The sequence below is a fragment of the Amblyomma maculatum genome, chromosome 1 (genome assembly GCF_055883805.1).
Source record: "Amblyomma maculatum isolate TAMU_Amacu chromosome 1, ASM5588380v1, whole genome shotgun sequence".
Taxonomy (NCBI): Eukaryota; Metazoa; Arthropoda; class Arachnida; order Ixodida; family Ixodidae; genus Amblyomma; species Amblyomma maculatum.
In genome coordinates, this window is record NC_139344.1 from 15,637,919 (window position 1) to 15,661,106 (window position 23,188).

At 41.5% G+C, this 23,188-nt stretch overlaps 1 protein-coding gene across 1 annotated transcript in view; it reads right to left on the reverse strand.

Annotated features, from left to right (window-relative positions):
* LOC146201826 (importin-4-like) overlaps nt 1–23,188 on the reverse strand; it is a 106,762-nt gene that overhangs the window by 60,492 nt on the left and 23,082 nt on the right. The window contains exons 10-15 of the mRNA XM_084587788.1: nt 16,525–16,608; nt 15,067–15,213; nt 13,216–13,269; nt 11,960–12,069; nt 6,361–6,469; nt 2,566–2,713 (exon numbers count right to left, since the gene is read on the reverse strand). Coding sequence (XP_084443914.1) covers nt 2,566–2,713; nt 6,361–6,469; nt 11,960–12,069; nt 13,216–13,269; nt 15,067–15,213; nt 16,525–16,608 — 652 coding nt within the window. The remainder of the gene's footprint in view (nt 1–2,565; nt 2,714–6,360; nt 6,470–11,959; nt 12,070–13,215; nt 13,270–15,066; nt 15,214–16,524; nt 16,609–23,188) is intronic.

Sequence of the window (23,188 nt, forward strand, 5' to 3'; positions counted from 1 at the left end):
ATCAAGGTCATCTTAAGTTTAAGCAACACACTAAGGGGTGCAACAGCTCAAATAGATCTGTAGCAATTTTTGGAGCAGCAAAATCTTACTTTTAGAGCAGTAAAGTCCATAGTTGGAGCAGCTCAGGGTAAAAACAAAAGAAAAAACTGCACTTTGCAGCATGCATTCAAATTTTGAAGCTATTAAACAGGTATGAAACCTTACTTTCGGCACAAAAAATGAAGAGATGTGAATATTAGTATGAATGTGATCCAAAGGAAATCTAGCAAGGGCCACTTATTACAGGCATTGCATGCACCTATTTTTGTAAATAAGCGTTTTGTACTGCAAGGCATGCTACACTAAAATGAAGGAAGTGCGCCATAAAACTGAGGAGGTCAATTTTTCAAACTTCGGGGACCGAATAAAAATGGAAATTGCTAGAGAATGTGCATTTATTTTTATTTTTCTTTCATCTAGCAAGGTTTGACAATCTCAATCACAGGATCTATCTTGCTCGTAAGACTCATAGAAGCCTGTCTTTTCTGTCTGCGGAATCCACAGCTTGCGTCGTGCAAGGGAAACTCCAGAAGAGCCCAATTCGAAACCATGACTGCGATCAGCCTGTGCCAAAAAGCGAGCGCAGTAAAAAAAGATTCAAAAGCACACACAAAAAAGACAAAAAGAAAAGAAAAACAGCGATAAAAAGCGAAAGGGCGCAAATTTAACAAATTTCATAATTATGGTGCAGCTTGGTGCAGAAAAAATTACGAAAGACACTTTGTCCAGACTAAAGTGTGAAACGGCGGAAGCCTGACGCCACTGCCAATGGCGATTTGTTGCGTCGGAAATGCCACGACTGCTGCTGCCACACCGCACCCAAGCAGACGACCGCCACATGCGCCTCGCGACAATGACGTCAGGCCACACAGCGCACAATCGGGAGGCCACTTCAAGCGCCTGACGACAATGACATCAGGACGCGCCGTCGAGCAGACTGCTGCTGTGCGTGCCGATGCAATGAGTCATCTCACGCAGCGCCAAACCACTCCAACACCCGCGCCCAACGACAGTGACGTCATGCGCGTACGCTAATCAGGAGGCGCACACCTGTGTCTAGCGACAGTGACGTCACGACACGGAGGAGACCAATCAAAAGTCGGAAAGCTGTGACAGTTTCTGCTAACAGCATATGACCTCGACAATGAGCTATTAAAGTCTTCCGCCTTAATATGCAGCTGTATCAAAATGGCGCGCTTGGCGCAGCTGTTGCAACTCTGCACACATCCCTGTGGTGCATACATCGAGATACAGTCGAACCCAGATATATCGAACTCGAAGGAGATTGCGAAATAGTTTGATATATAGATAATTCAACATACAGAAATTGGCTTGATACCTCGTGACTGCGACAATTGATACCTACACACTCATGTAGCGAATCCACAGTCATAATGAACCCACACCTCATTTTTTTCTGCTGAAAATTGAAAAAAAAAGGTCATTAGCCCATCTTTTTGTTTCGCGCTATCGTTGTCACAGCTCACAGCCAATTTCTTGGCAGCACGCCAAGATGCTGCACGATTTTAACACCCTAGTGTGTTTTAGCCATTTTAGCTCCTGGGTAAAAGGGGGGGGGGGGGCAGGGGGGGGCAGGGAGGAGGTCTTACAGAGTGCCATCGGCCTTGACAGGAGTACTCATGGCTTCCTCCGCTTCAGCAGTAGAAGTTGCTTTTTTTTTTTTACTGAACCAGTTGCACAAGCCACCACAGGAACTCCTGTCAAAGGTGGTAGCACTCTGCCAGTTCACCCCCCCCCCCCCCCGCCTCCCCTCTGTTGCCACAAGGGTTAAGTCGCGCAAGCCTGGTTTTCACAATTTTCGGTTTATCACGTCACAATAGGGGCGGGCACAATGCCCAACGGAGAAAGCACCAGTGTTGTCTGCCACTGCTGACCTGGCTTTTACGACATTCTTTACCCCCATGTGCAGTGCGGCTGCTACAAAGAAGACAGGAAAAGTGAGAAGGGGAGAGAGAAGGCTCAGCAGAAATTTCTCTTCCTCCATCCTCCCATACACCCATGGAGGAAGGAAAGAATGGGCACACCCTTGCACTTCGCTCTATCACACTGAATTCATATGGAAGGAAACACATCTTATATGCCTTCAAGCGTCATACCTAGACCCATGCGCAGTTCAGAAATCTGTCTTCTTTTTTATAAAGGTTGACTAAACGGTCACTTACACAATCATCCCCACGCTAACCGACGAAAAACGCCTCGGCAAGTTTACGTGCAACCTGGTCTCTGCTTCTCTTTAAAATGTTTGTTTTCTTTAGCAAAGGTAGGTATGGCTTGTCGCGTGTAGCTTCTGGACAAGCGTCGCAGTGCAAGGCTAAATTCGACCCTGTCTTAGTCCTCATAGAAACAAGTCACAACTCCAAGCTTACCAGCATATACTAATCTGATTTAAGATAATATCCTGGAGTCAGTGAGTGCAAAAGACAGCTACAGTACCAATTTATGTCCGCTGTTGCTACCGCAAAAAGACCCCGGAGGCCTAGAAGACAGACTCGTTGACAACCAGACCTAAGTTTTCGCAGAACGTCTCCAAGGCATAGAACGTCTTGGTGAGATTAGGCGGGTCCCTTCCTGTATGGGCCATCTGCTCTGCTGTTTGGCCCAGGTGGTTCAGCAGGATAGGCACAATTTCACTTGCATACTTCAAAATTTCTGGCTGAAAGAAAATAAAATGGCAAATAACAAATATATAATACCACACATTTCAAAACGGTGAAGACCACAAAGCTATGACTGCAGAGGCTGTCATAATTTGTCAAGGATGTACTATGCTATTGCGGTGATGTCTGTCACTGCAAGCATGTGCCTGTGCTAACTGACCACAGTGATAAAGATGGCACAGATGATGCTTATATTTACTCAAAAGTGTGACTAGATGAATACTTGGGGTCATTAGCCAGTGCCATGCTCTTCGTCAGACTGCATCCATTATATTCTCTTTGTGAACCTGCTTAAGAAATGAAATCACAGCAGAAACACGATGCTATGTAGCACACACGCTTCTGTTTGGGAACCGCGAAGTTTCACAGAAGGTGCATTGTGAACCGACATACTAGATGCCGGCATATCATTTTCTGTTTACCCGCTCCAGCCTGTCTCAAAGCTTCATAGTGCGTGTAGCCAAGTGAAGGTGTACAGACTGCGTTTAAATGCTTTACTTAAAAACAATGAGTGTGTGTGGGTGGGGGGGGGGGGGGGGAGGGGCTGGTCAGATTAGTTTGCATCTTTGGTTCAACCTACTGAACCTGCACATATTTCCATAGAAGTTGCTTTAGTTTAATTCAAGACAAGGAGTATGTTAGCCATTGTTTTTACTTTGTTGCAAAACAAACTAGTATAGAACGAAAGAAAATGAACCCCCATACATGAATAGAGCCACTATCTTTCCATGGCAGAAAATTTCCAATTTTGCAAACAACAGGACAAAGAATTCTTTATATTTCATGAGACAAAATAATCTTTTTTTAAACACACCTTGAATACTTCAACGGAACCTTATTTAAAACAAAAGGTGTAATGCAGCACTTGGTATTATTCACTTGAAGAATGGTGCCTGTTTGATATAATATTCGCACAATGCTTGAATGATCTCTCCAATGTTGATCTGGTGCACAATCCTGCACCTGCTGTTGCGACAGTATCCATGAGTGCAGTGCAACCCTTCAAAAGTTTGGCACCTGCTTGATGACAACACTCATTCAGCCCAATACTGCCCCAAAAATAGGTCCCAGTAACAGATGCTAGGCCTTATTTCAAACTAAAAACACTGTTTCCTAATTACTTGCTTTCAAAAGGTTCCAGTACCCTACAGAAAGATGTTATCATGCTGTTAACTTTTAGCATTACTTTTTAGCATTAACACTGTTAGCATTTTTAAGATAATAGAAGCACAAATTAAGGGATTAGTGATTAAGCAAGCAGCAAAGTGCATGTAATCGAATGAGGATACGCAAAGGGAACTGTTAAAGCTGTTCACCTTAAACTCATTCACTTTCAAAGCCAGTGATTCACCGTCCACTGGCGAAAGGACCAAATTAAAAAAAAAATGATAACCTAAAACGATCCCACAGAAGAAAAAAAAAGAAAGAAATGCTGTCAGCAGATGACAATAAACGGTGATACACAATATTCCCAGTAGTTGTAGGTCATAGTTTTTATGGCAGATGGCAATAGTTGTCCACTAGGTTCGTGAAAATCTACAGATATCTACAGGGAGTAAAAAATATTTCATGCCGTGACGTCAACGAGAGGCAGGAGTTTCACGGGCATTGGATTGGCGAACTTCTGTTTGTGAGTGAAAGTGATTAGGATTGCGATGATCTACAATTTACAGGTGGCTTGCAAAGCAGTGATGGTGATAGTGACGACAGTTTGGTGGTGATTTGCTACGACAAAGGTATGGGGGGGGAGGGGCCTTGATCATGAAGTTCTACATCTGGTTTCGGTTCTGATTATGCAGAAGCACACCAAAGGCTACACAAGCTCGGGGATTTTGCGGTTTGTAACGGCTACATGCATACAAAAAAAGCGACTAAAAAACTCCCCTACATGGACTGGAAGGTTGACCAAGTTGAATAGATTGGTGCAGAGTACATGCGCAGAAGTAAATCACGGGCCATATTCAGAGTTTGCATAGCTTTCAGAAGTGTTGTTTTCTTCCTGACCTCAGGTCATCTAATTTGTGGAAATACCAGAACCGGATGTCAGTTCGACTTCCTGTTCCAGTGTTTCCACCAACCAGACGGAGGTGGACAGAGAGATAGACACTTCTGAAAACGACGCAAACTCTATATACAGACCCAGATGCAGATCCATCACTGATGTTCTTAACAGTTCTGTAATTTTCAACTTAGAATCCTTTTTAGCGCAACACATAAGGAAGGAGAGACAGGCACTGTGAACGATCTCATTTTTCTTGGCACATATACGTCCCAACTCCATCAAACAGAACCCATCACGGGGATTAACTGTCTGCAAAGCTTAGGATGAAAGAAGCGAGAGCCATTGGGAGTACTATAAAGATTGCAACATCTAACTTCTCGTGCCTGAATGCTTTAGGAATTTCGACAATAGAAAGAATGCCTAGTTGTCACCAGTGCATGCATGTGCTGGCAGCCGATTAAAGCAAACTTGTCCCTTTGTGACGTTGGTAGCGAGATATACAGCGGATTGTTCCGAGTGACCCAAGTCTTAATGGGTGCATAGAAAGATAGCACTGAATGCTGTGTGGGCAGCGCAGACAAAATAACGGAAGCATATTGGCTAAAGGCGAAGCTTAACAGTCCCACCTCACCTCCCGCTTTTGATTTCTATCAGTCTCTATACACCTTTCCAATAAGTGGGCACTGGGCTTCGCCATATTGCTTGCTGGACTGTTTTTTGCGCTTGGCGCTAGCATGGTCAAAGCTGCAGCGAAAGCAGTTTTCAGCAGTCCTGAGAGGAGGTGTTTAGACATTTCTGTGCAATAGGCATGCCATTTAGCTAAACATGCATGTCCTCAAAACTTTCACATACTCCACACAGTACCAGTCTATAAAAAAGTTTAAATTATATGCATTTCAATATGCACTTCAATTTGGCTCAGTTCCTGATGTTGCTTGCCTCCTGTAGCCATAACTAAGCCCACAAAACAAAAAGAATTTCTTTTTGAAGAACAGTTTTAATGACATTCTAGTCAAAATCAAGAAAAAATGAGCCCAGGCGGGACATGTTCGTGAAAGCAAGATAACTGATGGTCACAAAGGGTGATGACTGGATTCCAAGGGAATGCAAGCCTATTAGGGGGCGGCAGAAAGTTAGGCAGGCGGATGAGATTAGGAAGTTTGCCGGGATCAAATGGATTCAGTTGGCACACGGCCGAGTTAATTAAAAGGGCACGGGAAAGTTTTCTGCTTTACAGTGGGTATAGTCAGGTTGATGATGATGATTTTCAGCATGATGAGGTTCAGAGGCTGCACTATGCTTGTAGGCAAATGTCCTCCGAAATTCTTTGAATCAATAGTGATCAATCACAATAGGTTTGGTTTGGTTTCTGGGCAAAGTGACGCCATAGTGGAGGGCTCCGGAAATTTCGACCACCTGGGGTTCTTTAACACGCACTGACATCGCACAGCATATGGGTGCCTTGGTTTTCGCCTCCATCGAAAAGCAGCCGCTGCAGCCGGGATTCGATCCCACATCCTTGGGCACAGAAGTCGAATGGACTAACCACTGCACCACCGTGGCGGAGTGATCAATCATAATAAAAAAAAAGAATCGTGACCATATGGTGAATAGCTTCATTTATGGATAAGCTTGACTTACCTGTAAAAAGTCAGCAAACTGGCCCAGTGCAAAGAGAGCAGCATTCCGCACGAAAACTTCCTCATAAACAACACCCCGACAGATGATATGAACAAACATTGGTAGATGCCTGGACAAAACAGTTGCACCAACTATGATTAGCAAGCTTCAACACAGCAAGGAACAAAAAGAAAAGATTCAGATCCCTTTTCTCGCTCAATAAATGCATGAAATGATTAAACCCAGAGACTATATACTATAGTAAGCTTGGAAGTACAACTGAGCCCATACGTAATGAAAATGACCATTATGCAGGAAGTATTTATGCTCAAGCATTCATCGAGACTGGATTTTTCGGAACTACAAGAGCACGCTCAGCATACTACGTGCAACAGTGCTGATGAAGTTGCAAGGAAATTAGAAACCGAGGGAGAAGAACAGGCAATTGGAAATGGAAGTGCTACTATTGCAAGCAAGTGTAGGAATTTTCTAATTTTGGACCAACTAGCCCAAGAAACAGCCTTGCTGAAGTGTAGAAAGTTTGTGTGTCTATTTTAACAAAGCCATGGGTCAATATGGCAGTTGATACTACCAGACATCTTGAGATTGCTTCCATGAAAATGATATATTATTTGTGCTGCCTTCACATGCAGTAACAATGTGTTCACTACAAGTGGGCTTAACTTTATTTGCCAAAATTTGCACAATGCCACTGCATAGGTCTATAAATGTGTCCAGACACCAAATGTTGGTTGCCTGCACTTTTTTGGTAATGGTGTGCAAGACATCAGTAAACAAGGATCACCACTACAATGTGCCCATGCATAGCAATTAATTTATAAATGAATTAATTCTCTTGTTGCAGTTTCTTCAGTGACATGTACAAGAAGAGTTGAGATCAATTCAGTCCCAACACTTAACCCAAGCTTCACAAAAGTCGGAATGAATTTAATACCAATAATAACAAACAGCTATTACAATGCAGTTTCTGTACGCTTCATGCAACTTCAGCTCTCTTGGATGCCTTAATTATAGTTTTGCTGTTGAAACAAAACCAACATGGCATAAGAAATTCACTTTCTGTATGCTTCATGCAACTTCAGCTCTCTTGGATGCCCTAATTATACTTTTGCTATTGAAACAAAACCAACATGGCATAAGAAATTCACTTACAAAATATCCACTGGGCATAGGTGAATATACTTCAAGATCAACCATGATGGATACTGAGGTCTTACATATTATTACTACAGTAAAACCTCACTGATGAGTTTCTGGTACATGCGCTCAAAATGGTGCGCATTAAAAGTCACTAGAATTCTACCTTTTAACGCACCTCCAAATAACACATATCTTGGCTACTACATTTCACATTTTGAGAATTCTAGTTGTACAAAATGTTCATTGACCAACTGCGCAGGTACAAACACACAATTAAATGGGCTGAACGTGGGGGCACACAACATGAAGAGCTAAAATGCAGCAGCAACAACCTGCTGTGGTAGCTTCTCCGTAGTGCCTAAGGCAAAATAGCAAATCACACACACACTGAAAAAAAAAAAAATCACAAATGATAAATGCAATTCATTTAGCAGAGTATGCATAAGCATTAGCCTTCCTTGTGCATGAAGCAGTCCACTATCAAATTTAGACCATGGGAAGGGGTTGAGTAATCCAGTCCATCAATCGCCAGGTGACATGTGTCCCCGCTCCCTCCCCCTTCCCAACCCAATCCCGGTACAATCTCTCCATACTGCTGCTCACTCCTTGAATCTGAGTAGCGATTGCAGCGTTTCGCTTGCCCCTTGAGGGATTTCCCTCTCTCTACTTTGCCTCATGCCAACTGAAGCTCTGCATGACAATGTCGGAAACATTTTACAGTAATGGACAACCTAGTGGTTAAGCATTAGAAAACAAAGTTCACAGACGAATAATGCTATCCATGCAGCAGTATACACAGTGGTATTGTATGCCTGCTGCCTGTGTCTCATCTAAAGCTGCACACACGCAACAAAAAAGGAAAAGCAACGTGTTACAGTCAAACCTTGATATATCGAACTCGAAGGAAATTGAGGAATACATACTTCAACTGGGTTCTTTTGCATGGATAAAGCAGGCATGCAAGATTACAATGTCAGCGAAGCAAAGTACTGTAAGAGGATAGGCTGTCAGGCTAGTTGGCTTTCCATCGGTATTTAGTGGGATGAGGACAAAGCATGGAGGAACAAGTGGGACAAACGGGTGCTGAGCTGCAACATTATTTTGGTAATCCACAAACCACACAATATACACACGCAGAAAAAAAGCCCACGAGGGAAACAAAAAATATAAACATGTGGTGAAACGAGCTGGCACATGCAAAGCGGTTAAGTTTACAAACCATAATACGTTCATATATTGATAAATTGATAAGCCTAGCCAAAGAGTAGCATTAATCACTAAAAAGAGGTCTTTAAGTTGGTCACATAATTCGTGCTTTGCATCTCTTTTCAAGCGTTGCTTCCATATCTTATCTATAAGGGTTACAACTGACTGTACATACACGATATATACATATGTCCTTCTGGCTCAGTAAATCATATTACAGTTTGCACTTTTTTCTGTGTTTGACTACACTGAACATCTAGTGGAAACAACGCGTTCATAAGAGAAGTACAGGGGCAACGCTGGAAACACGAAATAAAATTTCAAGAAAAAGAAAATTTCAGTGGTGTTTCCAGCATTATCCGGTGTACTTCTTTTCGTTATGAATGCGTCGTTTTGCCTGGCTTTTTTTTTTTCATGTACCATGCAGCAACTGGATCAACAAGCTACGCTTTTTCAAATTCACATTGTCCTCAGTTTTGCTGTTTTTACTGTCCGCTAGGGTGAGGTTGACAAACTTCCTTACATACTTGTCTGCAGCAGCAACAAAGCTCAACTTTAGGTGTCTAGCATTTTTTTTTTGCAACAGCCTGTCTGTTCAACACCCAATCCAGTCGGCAGAAAATGTAATTCTGGCATAGTCCTAATAATAGTTTTCTTCAACTAAACGTTTTATGGTTGCTTTTTTTTTTTTTGCAATAAATGAATTTTTTAAAGTCGATTACTCTTGTTTCGAATTTAAAGTTTTCAGAAAACAACATCTATAGTTTATGATGACCTCAAATTCACCTTTTGTGTAGGTTTACATGCACAATTTATTGATCAGTAAAGATCACCTTGAATAAAATGTAACAGAGGAATCGCAGTCGAGCAACTCGTGCGCATGCCTGTGGTGCAAGTGAATTTTGCATGCGAGCGAATGCACGGACTCCTGGCGAATGAAAGCCCATGAGAAAAACGAAATGAGTGAAAAACTTGTGTAATCATTTATGCTATTAACAACTAGAGAAATCGGTTTTCGCGGGCGCTAAGAAAAAAAATAAAGGCGCTGTAGCTACATTCGTATACTAAAGTTCACGCATCATTAGTATATACCAGCAACTGCCTGCAAACATGTAATTGCTCCTTGTAAGCAATACACGGCTGAACAACTCGCATTTCCACTTTGAAAGATTAGAAAGTAGACCAACATCAGGTTCTGCGAGCACAAAAAACGAGAAACAGCCCGCGCGACGAAAGCGAATCCAACTGCAGGGCACGAGCAACTGACGCATGGCTGACGCATGGCTGACGCATGGCTGTCAAATAAGCAACAGACTAAAAAAAAAAAAAAAAAAGAAAGGGTCATGTGAAAAACAATAAGACAATTTCTTCTACCCGCAAAGGGCAGCAGAACATGCCGTCGAAAGGATCTGTTAAATACTAACACATTTTCCAATCCCACAGCTGCACAAGCTGGGCCACTTGAGGCCGTAAAAGTAAGTCGTAAAATTACGTATTTGACAATTGGATGTTAAAATGGCTATTAAGAGTGAAATTACTCGCATTGCGATACTGATGAAAAAGACAATTCAAGTCAAAGCACTCTGAAGTGCCGAAATCAAGAATGGCGTCGTTACGTCTGCTAGCGCACCGGATCCCGTGTGCTTCAATATGGCGGCGATGGCAAGGTTATCTCCACCGTGAACCTTAACATGCAGACAATTTAAACACACTTCTGCGGCGGCCAATTCGATTGAAAAATTTTGTTTCTTGATGTTTTTTCCAGGTCTTTTATGCATTTTCTGCCGTTTTAATGCAAAATAACTGCTTCGTTACGGCAATCTAGAGTCAAATTTAAAATTTTGTTTCGTTATACAGAAAGAACTCCCACAGAAATAAACCAGACCAACCAAACTTTGATTTTACTTCGTTTTATCTGATAATTCGCTATATCCGTGTTCGTTATAGCGAGGTTCGACTGCACCATTAGGAGCTGTTCCCGTATACAGAGCTATGCGACGGTTCGATATAGTGAATGTTCCATTAGTGAAAGTTGAACAAACGTTAATAACACTGCTATACTCTTGTATTGAATTTCCAAGGGGATATTTAGGCAATTCGATATAAGCAATAATTCGATATATACAGGTTTGACTTACACCATATGAGCAGGTCGTTCCTGCCAGGACACTACACACAAGCAGTGCCTTCTTCACACAGTGATGACCATATATAAAAGCAGACTGTCTCGGGAACGCAGCATGAAAAACGAGAACGCTGCGACAGTCAGATGCTGCTGCGGCACCTTCTCCGCAAGCAAGTGAAGCATAAAAAAATTGTGAGGAAGCAATTTCAACTACTTTTTCCATGCCACAAAGACTAGATGTGTTATGAAGTTCCTTCTGCTTTTAAGGCAGCACACATGTGAACTGAATTTTACAAGCACTAGAAAAAGGGCTGAACAGACCTTTAGAAAAAAAGAAAGAAGAAAGAAAATGCTAAGTGGTATTTGAATGAAGTGAATTGTGAATATGTGCCTTTCACTCCATTCAAAGGTTACATTTTTTTAAATCAAGTGATTTGAGTCAACATTTTGCAACTGTTTACGCTGATGCTATTATTTGACCAATTTGTATACAACAACACAAAGGCTTTTGAGTACAAGTTGTTCAATGGATTAATAGTCAAAGATGCAACAATATGAAAGCCTCCACATTTCCAGGTGCTGCATGCTCCATCTTTTCTTTCTTGGCGCTCTATTAATCTTTGAAGTTAAACAGCAAACATCACAATTCAACAAATTTTGTCTCAGGAGAGAAAGAGAGATAGAGAGAGAGAAGTTAACCATGCCTGATGTATGTTAACAAAGTATTGCAGCATCTTGAAGGTTTACGACATTAAAAAAAAAAGGCAGAAGGCACATTTACGCTTAAAAGTATTAGTGTAACAATGTCTAAATGAGGGAAATACACAATTCTTGCCCAGTGTACCAAGAAGTGCAGTATACTACAAGACTGTCACAGTCACTCTACAATGTTCCACACGATAAGAAAAACAAAATTTTGCTAAATCTTTTTATTTGAGTTATTGGGAACCTCACATACGAAGATGACTTACCCATTAAAAAAGTTCATCATTAAATAAAGATAAACATACCTTGTCTTTCAATTTCCAGATTTAACAATTCAATAATTAAAAACGATGTAGAGAATAGAAGATTGCGAGGCAAAAGTAAGTTGCTATGCTATCCATAATAAAATAAGCATGTACTCACTTCTGACGAATGGCCTCAGAGCACCCTTCAGCAATGAAGGCGATAGCTAGGAATGCGGCCCGTTTTTGCACTGGGCTGTCGCTAGCAAGGTATTTTTCAGTAAGTTGAGACTGCATGCAGAAAAAAAAAAAAAAGCAATTAAAGTAAGTTGTATGGTACAAGTACTGCACTAGAATGTAACCCCCACCACAAACACAACACAGCCATGCGGTTGTACAATTCAATTTTATCTAGAGAACTACAGCAGTGGCACATAAGAGTGTTCTGTATGTCTGCCTAGCTCTGTCCAAACTCCACAAAAATTTTTGAAATGAGCATTTGTCACTAGACACAATTTCCTTCCTCCCTACTGAGTGCTTAGATCACACTAAATAAAGGCTCATGTTGCAACACAATTGAATAAAGAACATGACCAACAAAGGAGAGCACATGACTGAGTTGGTGACACAACAGCTGCAGCAGCCACCATCCTCACTACAAGTTGCATGATGCTGCTACTTATGAGTGGGGGGGGGGGGGTCAGAAACTCCTGCCTTTGCTCATATGTCCTCCCTCTCAGTCTGCCCAGTCACAATCGTCCCAAGGCACAGCCTCTATCCTTTCCTTAGGTCACTCCATTATCCGCTGTTAATGCTCCTCAATTGCTTGTCAGTGCTGAAATTGCATGGAGTAGAGAGAGCAGCACAAAGGGGCCTAAATTACGGAATGCTGGCAAAAGCTCCTTACGGTAGTTCTGCTGTGTCCTGTGGGCTACACAGACAACTGCACGTCTTTACATGTAGGGAATGGCGGCGAAAGTAAAACAAAAGTGAACTCCACAAAAAAAAAAAAAAAAATAAATAAATAAAAAAAAATAAACTGTCAAGAACAATTGAGATACAACATAATTGCGCCATGAACATGTGTTTTTTGTTTTTTTAACTGCTTTGAAGTGAACAAGGATTAAGAAAAAGCACAGTCTTGAGTGCATGCAGCCTGACAAAAAAGAACAACAAAAAACAGGAAAAATGCATGCACACATAAGCACTCTGCACAACTGTGTGTATTGTGTGTGTTTCTAGCATCCTGTGCATCCGTAAAAAAATGAGGATCCACTGATCCCCAATGTTTCAATGCTACAATTTCCAACCAAAGTGACACATCTCAGCATAAAAAGTGTGTGTCAATATTCAAAGCTTCCAACTTCTGTTTACCCCGACTCTACAACTTTAAGATGAAGCTGCTACAATTACAGTTAACATGCATACAATACTCACAAGAGGTGGCAGAAGCTTTTCGGGAGGAAGGTGGAGGGCCATGGCATCAATAAGCTGCAAGAATGTACAACAGTATTTCAAAAAATGGGCAAGTGATCACAATTCTGCTGCAACCCACACGTTTTCACAAGAGATTAGTGAGAAAATTTTTTTCATTTTGTATACTGACAGTTTCCTTCTCAAAATTAACATAAAATGTAAATCTAGTACCATCATCCCCAGTGATGAGCACGTTCCATTACTGTCATATCCACCCTCTTTATTTCTTCAACTATGTAAAATGCCTGTGAAGTCAAATGCTGAGGTACTAAACACAGATATGGCATATTTGATCCGCTACTTAGTAAGCACTGGATGATTAATGGCAAAGCTGAATTTCATAAAAAGCAAAACACTTTCTGGTAATCGAAAAGTAATAAAACATCAGGCCTTTAGAAAGAGCAGTAGGCTCTCGATAATTCAAATTCAATGAGGAATGGACAATCATTCAAACTATCCAAAAAACATAATTTACAAGGAGCATTTTTAAAAAAATGTGGTGTCGTGTTGATTAGACTGAAGTGACAGTTAAAACAATCTGAGAGTTTGAAAACTATGTAACTGCCCTCGAGCCTGTCCCTGGACAAGGACAAGTTGCCAAATAAAAATGTTTTGCCAAGAGCCACTTCCGAGAATCCATGCCACTCACTGCCATTGGATCCATGTTCACTCACTGCTTACGGATTTGCATATTGGTAGCGCTCGAAATGGCCAAGTACCAATTAAGGTTACCACAGGTTGTCCAGCTGTAGGAATGACTCAAGTATGCATGGAGCACGTCAGCGTGAGAGAAAGTTATGCAGCCCAGCGAAGCTACTGTTACCTCTGGAAGCCTGAAGCACAAGCATTGGCTGTAGAATCCCACCATACTGCCTGATAAACTGTGTTCTTAGATTCCCTTAATTGAAAATGCTCTTTATAGTGTACCAGGCTAAGAACAGTGTGTTTTGCAGTTGTCATACTGCTCAGGCTCTGAGGGGCTGAGCACTGCCAAGGTGAGAGGCATCCTACCTTTCTTGCTAGTCTGAATGAGGAGGATGGATACGATTATGTTACTTCCTAATGCGAAATTTGAGCACAGCTCATCACCTGTTTCACCTTTTGAATAGATTGATGCGAAGATTTCGAGCAAGACATGTATGTACAATTACAGACAACTTTTTTAAATTTTTCTCACGTATTCCTTCAAGAAACACTCCACTAACAGCTCTTGGCTGTTATGAAAGAAGTTTTATGGTCGGAGAAATGAAGAGAGCAATTGAGTTATCGGTAGGTTGCGGGAAGCAGCGCATAGGCCCATAAGAACGTTGCGCGGTGAACAGATAGCAGCAACTGACTGATGCCACTGACGCCGCTAGCGAGTGAGAACGGGATGCACGCACCACGATCCGCTGATAGCGAACTGGCATTTCAGCAACCGGAGAGCACCCTCGCCGCCATGCAGGAAGAGGGGGGGGGGACCACCTCCTCTTTCTGCATGGCGGCAACGGTGTTCTACGCAGTCACGTTGTCTTGACTCGCTAGCAGCGGCAGCGGCACCAGTTCTTTCCTCGTGTTCTCCGGTTGCTGCGCGCTCGTGCCCCCATCGTTTGCCGCTGAGTGTACCCCCCCCCCCCCTTCCCCCCTCTTCCTGCGAGGCTCCAGTTGCTGAAGTGCAGGCTCGAACTGGGGGGATGAAAGGGGGGCGGAGCTGGTTACGAGGCCGACGCAGACACGAAACCCAGGAACGGGCGCCAAAGAGCTGCGCTCTAAAAACAGCAAATGATACGGCGTGTTCATGCCTCTCTCCCCTACTCTGAAATGCCAAGTTACCTGGGCTGCACAGGCAGACGGTGATTGGCAATGCATTTCATCATCCTCATCTTCAATCTCACTGTCAAGTTCACCATGCGACACATCTGCCATGATGGGGAAAAGCGCCTCCAGAATCTCGGGTATAAGCTTGTGCTTGACAATGGTCTGCACAAAAGCAATAAGGCGTGAGGACTTTTATTACACAAAGTGACAATGCTTACACTATGCCCGGCATAAGGCTAGCAAAAGAAAAAAGAAAGATTAAAACTGGTCAACTTTAGACTGGACACAATATGAAGTCCCAGTACCAAACTTATGAAGTTTCATTTACGAGAAAAAATAAAAAAGCAATAAAACATTTCCATAAATTTTGTTTCATCGAATAATTAGGGAAATCCTCCGATGTGGAGTAGATTTGTAATAATGGAGTAATTACTCATTGGCATTCACCTAAGCACAGCCCTACAGCTACAAAGGAAAGCTGTACAGTTTTTCAGAAACTTTGTAGTTAAAGAAAAATTTGCCTTGCTCCGGGGATAGAACCAGGGACCACCACCTTTCTGGAGCAGTCGCTCTAACAACTGAGCTAACCAGAACAGTCAACAGATCAGATGGGAGAACGAGAATGAAATGATCATTAACTCGAAGTGGGAATGGCGTTGGTCAAATATTTAGGGGAATCATCCAAGGTGGACTAGATTTGTAATAAGGGGCGAAACAAAGGGGTATCCGTGTACTGTGCAATGTCAGCGCACGTTAAAGATCCCCAGGTGGTGAAAATTATTCCATATCCCTCCACTATGGCTCCTCTTTCTCTCTTTCCACTTTCACTCCCACCTTCTTCCCTTGCCTTACGAAGCGGTTCAGGTTTCCACGGAAACAAGTGTGACAGATACTGTGCCTGTCCCTTCCTGTGAACCAATTATTATTATTATTATTTACTCATTGGGATCCACCAAAGCACCTGCACAGTCAGCAGATCGGATGGCAGGACGAGAACGAAATGATCAATAACTAGAAGTGGGAACGGTGTTATTCGATCAACACCATTCAGTTCAGTTGGCCATGAAGGGAACTTTCTTGCAAACAGCACAGTAATGCCTTAATAGCTTTTGCCAGCAATATGATTAAGTTTACAAAATAATTTCTCAGCACAGGTAGAACTGAAAATTGCGGAATTGATAACTGCGGCGTTTAACGTCCTGAAGCAATGTATGGGCTACAAGGGACGCTGCAGTAAAAGGCTCCGGATTAATTTGGACCAGCTGGGGTTCTTAAATGTACCCTGACATTGCACAGCACACAGGAAACTTTAGTGCTTTATTTCTTTTGAAACACAGCTGACACAGCAGGGACGTTTACACGATGAAAACAAGTTACTGAAAGATTTACCAGGGTCTGCACAATGGCAATAACCTTTAACTGCCATCTTCACTCAGCAACTGAAACAGCAACCAAATTAAAAAAAAAAGAAACCTTTTTCTTGACGCTGATCATCCAGCTCAGGACAGACATGGCTCGCACACGCAGCATATCACCATTTTTGGAGTCGCTGGCAATCTGAAACAACACAGTTACTACTTTTCGCTGCTTAGCCCATGCATAGCCTTGATGTAATATAAGCAGATTCTAGTGACAATTAGACAGACTAGAAGAACAGTACAGTGGATAATTGTACAGAAAGCAATCATGCATATTTAATAAAAGGGACATTAAGAATAAACTGTAGTGCACCTGAACCAACAGAATACTGTTCAGGAGAGCGTGTTGTCAGGCTTATTGGTTCTGCATATTTAAGAAGAAATTAGCGCCAATACTTGGACGGGGACAGAAGAAAACACATACGATGATTTACAAGCACTACTATAAACTGTTTATTGGAGTGTGAACACAAGGAATATAAAGAAAAATATGAGCATGCACAGACAGTACAGGCACACACGTCACGCAACTGCAATCGATTATGGCAAAATAGAGTTGAGAAAGGTACATTCAGCATCAAGCTGTCAAAGCTTTGCAATCGCATTTCTGGTGTTTGGCGAGGGGGCTGTAAAAAGAGACATGGCATCTCCCATGTCAACTGCGCCACAGGAGTGGTATATAGTATACCCCTTTCATGTGGGTTTTCATATGTAGGCCGAACTTGCCGCTGTATTAATGACCGGCTAAGGGAGCATGCTAATAATTTGATTGCATTTGATTGTGTACAACATGATATTTTGTTAAGTAAATTGGCTGATTATGAAGTCCGTGGTGTGCCACTAGATTTATTAAGAAGTTATCTGTGGAACAGGCTACAGTTTGTACGAGTTAATAACTGCTGCTCTACTAACATGGTTATACGGCCCAAGGATCAATTTTGGGACCATTGTTATTTATAGTGTATATTAATGATATCACAAATATTCCTAACTCACCTGATTTGATCATGTACGCAGATGATACGAATATTTTTTTTACCGACTGTGCCTTGTCTAGATTAGAAATTACGGTCAATGAATATTTAAACAATTTAGAGATTTGGCTGACGGCAAATAAACTCAGTTTGAATCTCAATAAGACTACCTACATCATATTTAGGCCAATCAACACCACTCTTCAATGTAGTATAGTAATTAAATATAACAGCAACGTTATAAAGCAAGTTATGAATCCCAAGTTTCTAGGCGTTTGGTTCAATGAAAACCTTTCATGGAATACGCACATTTTAAATTTAGTAAAATACTTCAGCAGAACTGTAGGATGTCTTTACAGAATTTGTAATTTGGTACCCGTTTAGTTAAAAATTTCAATTTATTATGCTCTTTTTTATTCCAAACTAACATACTGTATTTTCATATGGGGAACCACAACTTCTACAAATATTAATAAGTTGCTTGTTCTCCAAAAAAAAAGCCCTTCGAGCTATTGAAGGTTATTACGGTATACCACGCGACTTGCGTACAGAACCCTTATTTAAAAAATATGCCATATTAGCTGCTAATCAGATTTACTACTTTCGTCTTCTGCAGTACATTCACCATAATAGGCTGTATACTACTCTACCTGATAGATCTACAGTAACATATGATCTGCGAACACGGAAAAAACTTGTACCTATTACTCGAACCAACTATGGAAAACAGAAATTAACTTTTCAGGTGCCATCCCTTATCAACAACACACCAAATGTGGAATTTTCATTGGCACCTAGGGTATTTAAAAAGAACGTAAAACAATATTTAAATGAATATCCCCTATAATTTCAATGGTGGTAGTAATTGTATTTTTCTCATATGCAATATTTTTTGTGTAAATATTTTTGCTATGAAATTTATGTTATTGAGTGTGTGGTCTGTTGATTTGTATATTCAACGAATACTGCATGTATTGATACCTTTTACATATTGTATGTAAGTGTTGCATAACTTTTTTTTTCTTTTTAATATTTTATATACACTAGAGATGTGTGCTGTTGTCTGTTGTTATCTGTTTTGGGAGCCAAGGCCCAGTCAGACTTGTCGCCTTTTGCCTTGGCTTTCCCCTTCTTGTAAAAGAAAGAAATAAACTTTTAACTCCTAACTCCTAATATCGAGAATAACGACAGAACTTCCAACTTTGTGCGGCATGTTTCTTTCTGCGTCAGCTCATGTAGGGCACGATTTAAGAATACAAAGATTCTAGGTAGGAGCGCCAATGTAAAAGCTCAGCTTGTGCTAGAGTTAAAAAATCATCTGATCACTGTGCAAATGATGCGTGTTTGCAAGTTTATGACACTGAATGTGCCTTTCTCAACTCTTTTTTGCATAATAAATTGCAGGTGCGTGACGTGTGTGCCTATACTGTCTGCACATGCTCATATTTTCCTTTATACTCATTGTGTCCACACTCCAATAAACAGATGGTAGTAGCGCTTGTCAATCGTCGTGTGCATTTTCTTCTGTCCCCGTCCAAGTATTAACGCTAATTTCTTCTTAAAAGAATCAACAGAATACTGTATTCCAATGATAAAGATGCCATTTTCATTGACAACGGAGCTTTTAGATAAGAGAAAAGGTTAAAAAAAAAAAAGCACCCTGAACCAAGCACCGTATATCAAAGTCTCAGCGCGCATATCTCATCGCACAAGTCATCCACTTCAAGTTGCGCGCCCGCAATCACACACTACCACTTTTTCTTCTTCATTCTTTTTTTAAGCAGCTACAGACTGGAACGGCACATCGTAGCCATCGCATCATCATTTGCTTTTCAAGAACGTGTAACCGATCACCTGAAATGTTAAATAACCACTGCTGATTTTTTTAGTGTTTCAAGTGAATTCCCACCCTTTATGTAACACCCCCTGAAATGGGTGCTTTAAGGAATAAAAACTGAACTGAACTGAATTGAAAACAGGTGTCAATGTCACTAGCTGTATCAGCAAACAAACTGTGACCTATCAACACAGTTCTTTTTTTCTAGTGCAAATCTCAGAGGCTAGCATACAACGCAATTCACTTCAAAATGGTGACCATGGTATAGGTAATTTCTTGGTGCGGACTTCACGAGTTTGAATCGAGTGGTGAGAAAATTCTTAAAAGGAATGCAGACGTCTAATTCCTGGGTTCGTGTTTTATCCTTTGTAATGATGCATAAGGTATTACTGCACACACATCACCACATGATATCTGCCTATGACTGTTAAATATGTTATCAAATTTCTTTTCTCACCTGTTTTGGTTTTGGCTTCAACAGCCAAGCAATGGCTGTGATGTCAAAGTCAAGTCTAGGTCACATGATGGGTAAAAAAAAAAAGAGCAATATAATCGTTCCTGTGTCGTTTGAATTTGCTGCAATGCTAAAGCCAGCCTGTCTCAAGAACAGGAATTACAACAAATGAAAAGTCAGCAATTATATTGCTATTTTTTTTTTCATGCCGTGCGTGACCTCGACTTGATTGCGATGTCACAGCCATCTCTCGGCTGCTGAAACCGAAACTGAAACTAGGGAGAAAAGAAAATTCAGTTAAAAATTATTTAGTGGCCGCAGGCAGAAATCACGTGGTGATCCGTATACAGGAATGTTTTACACATCATTAACAAGAAGAAAAATGCCACCAAAATTTGGTGTCTATAATCCTTTAAGTGCAAAAAATGTGTCTTTTGCTGCTGGAAAAACGTACACATACTCAGAAAGAATCGCAGAATATATTTTTACGAAAAGCAAAAGGTAGATGATTGTAATCAGTGTCCTTCAAATTCCTACAAGTGATTGCTTTTCTAACATGGTCACTTCACTAGCAACAAATCATAGCCAGCCTACTGTCATCCAAACATGCATATCAAAAGTGACAATGAATACTGAATGCATAGCATACATACTAGAAAACAAATTAAGAAAGCACCACTGCTATCGTGCACTGAAATTACTCAGCTTCATCCAGATAATGCCTGTTTTTTCTAACCCTTCAAAGATGAAGTCAAGGAAAGTGAAGACAAAAGATGACAAAATTAATAAAAAATTTCAACGTGCTTCAGAACTGTTCCACAGCCATTGCCTCCCAATATAAAACTGCAGCTTGCTTCTGCTCTAGCCCCCTATGCACAAGCAATAAAAAATGCTTTTGTAAGCACTACATCTGCATTTTTTGCCATCACACTGCAAAGTCTCAGTCACAATTGTCAAACCAGCTTGTTTCACACAACAGAGCAAGAGTACACAACAGCAGACACTTCCACATCGGTGCAAGTATAAGTAGAAAACCAGATATGTAAAACAGAGGAGCCAAATTCAGATGTACGCACTGTCACTATATTGTGGCACTGACTTCAAGCATAATAAACTACAAAGGCGCTGATTGTGCCTTGTTTTCGAGCTATCTGGAAAGGGTGTAGCTGTTCCAGCAAGCTCACATCACTCCACTTGCCTGCTCACATCACTCCACCTTCACCCTCGAGTCTTGTTTTAATATCAGTTTCGAAAATGATCTTGCCTAAACTTTATGCACCCTCGGTGTTATCTGGTATGCCACTTTGCGCTTCATCAGGTTACTGCTGGGTGCCAACGTGCTCAATCAGTGCTGAAATCATGCTAAACGCACAGCTCTACTTGGGCAAAGAAAGTGCTGTCTTTGATAACTTTCGTATGTCATGTCTCGTCGGAGGCAAACACGCTGCATGATCTTGCAGTTCCTGCTTTAGCAACAACAACATGAGTAAGAAACAAATGACGTGTCTTTCAGATAAAAGGAAATGAGGGGTTCCAGCGCGCTTGCTGGAACGGCTGCACCCTCTCCCGATAACTCAAGAACACGGCACAATCAGCGCTACTGTACTACCTTGAAGAGCGCTCGGCCATGCGCTCGTGTGGTGTAGCTCATACTGAGTGCGATAGTACACTAGAGAACTGTAGTGATTGTTAAGGCAGCTTTACCGCCATGATGTGTGGCAATATAATGGTGACGGAAAATTTGGAAACAGATAAGTGGAATCTCGGTGATACGAACCCGGTTCATATGAATATCGGGATATGAATTCGTAAACTTCCCCAGCCAGAGTGCATTGCGCACATTGTTCAAAATTTTGTATGTTCCAAATGCTTTCCCGCACCCTTATGGTTGATACGAACACATTAACTGCGATTGCTGCCTTGAGCACTAGGCACGGCCCAAAAATTGTCTCCGTGATTGCCAGCCATGCTGTATGCACTGCGAGCAGTTCGTAGCGGCGCGTGGCCCGCACATCATCGCTGTCACAATCACCTGTAGTGCTCGACAGAAAGCAAGAAGTTTGTGGCGGCACGCGTTCTGCAAATAAACGATGTCCCTATCACTAGTCGTGCTTTGCACACCGAGCCGTTGGTGGCAGTGCATATGGTGGGCGCTCACGGCCTGCGCGCATTGCTGAATCTACGATTGCTAGTCCCGCTGTACGTACAGAAAGCAGTTTGCGGCGGTTCGTGTCCCAAAAATGGTCGACTTCGAGATCGCCAATCACGCTATGTATTGCCAGACGTTGGCGGCGGAGCTCATGGCCTGCACATATCGCTGACTTTGCAATCGCTAATTGCACTGTAAGCATACGGAGCCACAATTGCCAACGTCACGATCATCTATCACGCTGTATCAGTGTAAGCTGTATGCACTGCGTATGGCAAGCTGCAGCTACACACATATCTGCTTGAATGCCTTTCCCATAGTTCTGCATACTGATTTTTGTTTGTTTTGATGACACAAATTTTCAAATGACACAAATTTTTTTGTGTCCCTGTGGAATTTGTATTTCGTATCACCAAGGTTCTACATATAGTAGAACCTTGGTGATACAAAATACAAATTCCATTCCAATTTATAGCTATATTAAAGCTATAAATTGTGCTTTATAATGTGGAACATAACAATGTCCTTCCAATGACAATACCACATGCACTTGTCAAGTGCTTGTATCTTTCTTACAGACTGCGAGTAAAGACATTATTTGGGCATAGTTCAATGTGAGGATTCCGACTTGAATTATAAAAAGGGTTTATAGCTTTCCACTGAAGACCTAAGTTCTCCATCCTGTACATGCCCAAAGGATGCTTCAAACTTGGGGAAAAAGGTCAACTGGTTTGACACATGTCAAGCAATTAAGTGCAAAAATTGTGCCCTCACACACCAGGAGTACCACGAAGAAACACTGCAAAACTGTTGCAATTCAAAAAGCTAGAGCACAAATTTATTCCCTTCTCTTCTGTTTTTCCTCACTTTGCACATGAAATATAAAAAGGATTGCTAGTGGCCGGGGACACCATTAACAACCTAAGTATTGTGAACAAATGTTTTGCAAACGGCCAACTGTATGTAGAAAACTGTCCCTGTGGACAATACACACAGCCAAGCATCATCAATAGACCTGCGCTGCAACGATAACTTTTGAGAAAGACTCATTTGGCTGTGACCATAATTTACAAACGCAGCTTCTAATATTGCAGTCTAACAAATAAACCCATAACCACTCAAAGACTGACTAATGAAACTATGAAGCTCGCAACTCACAACCAAGAACTACTATCATTACACAATCTAACACTTGTTCTATGAGACATTGGTCTCTCTCTATGCTGCTCTCTTGTTTGCTATGTATTTTAAGGTGACTATATCAAAATGGTAGGCTTATTTATTATAAAGCAAAACTTTTGAAAC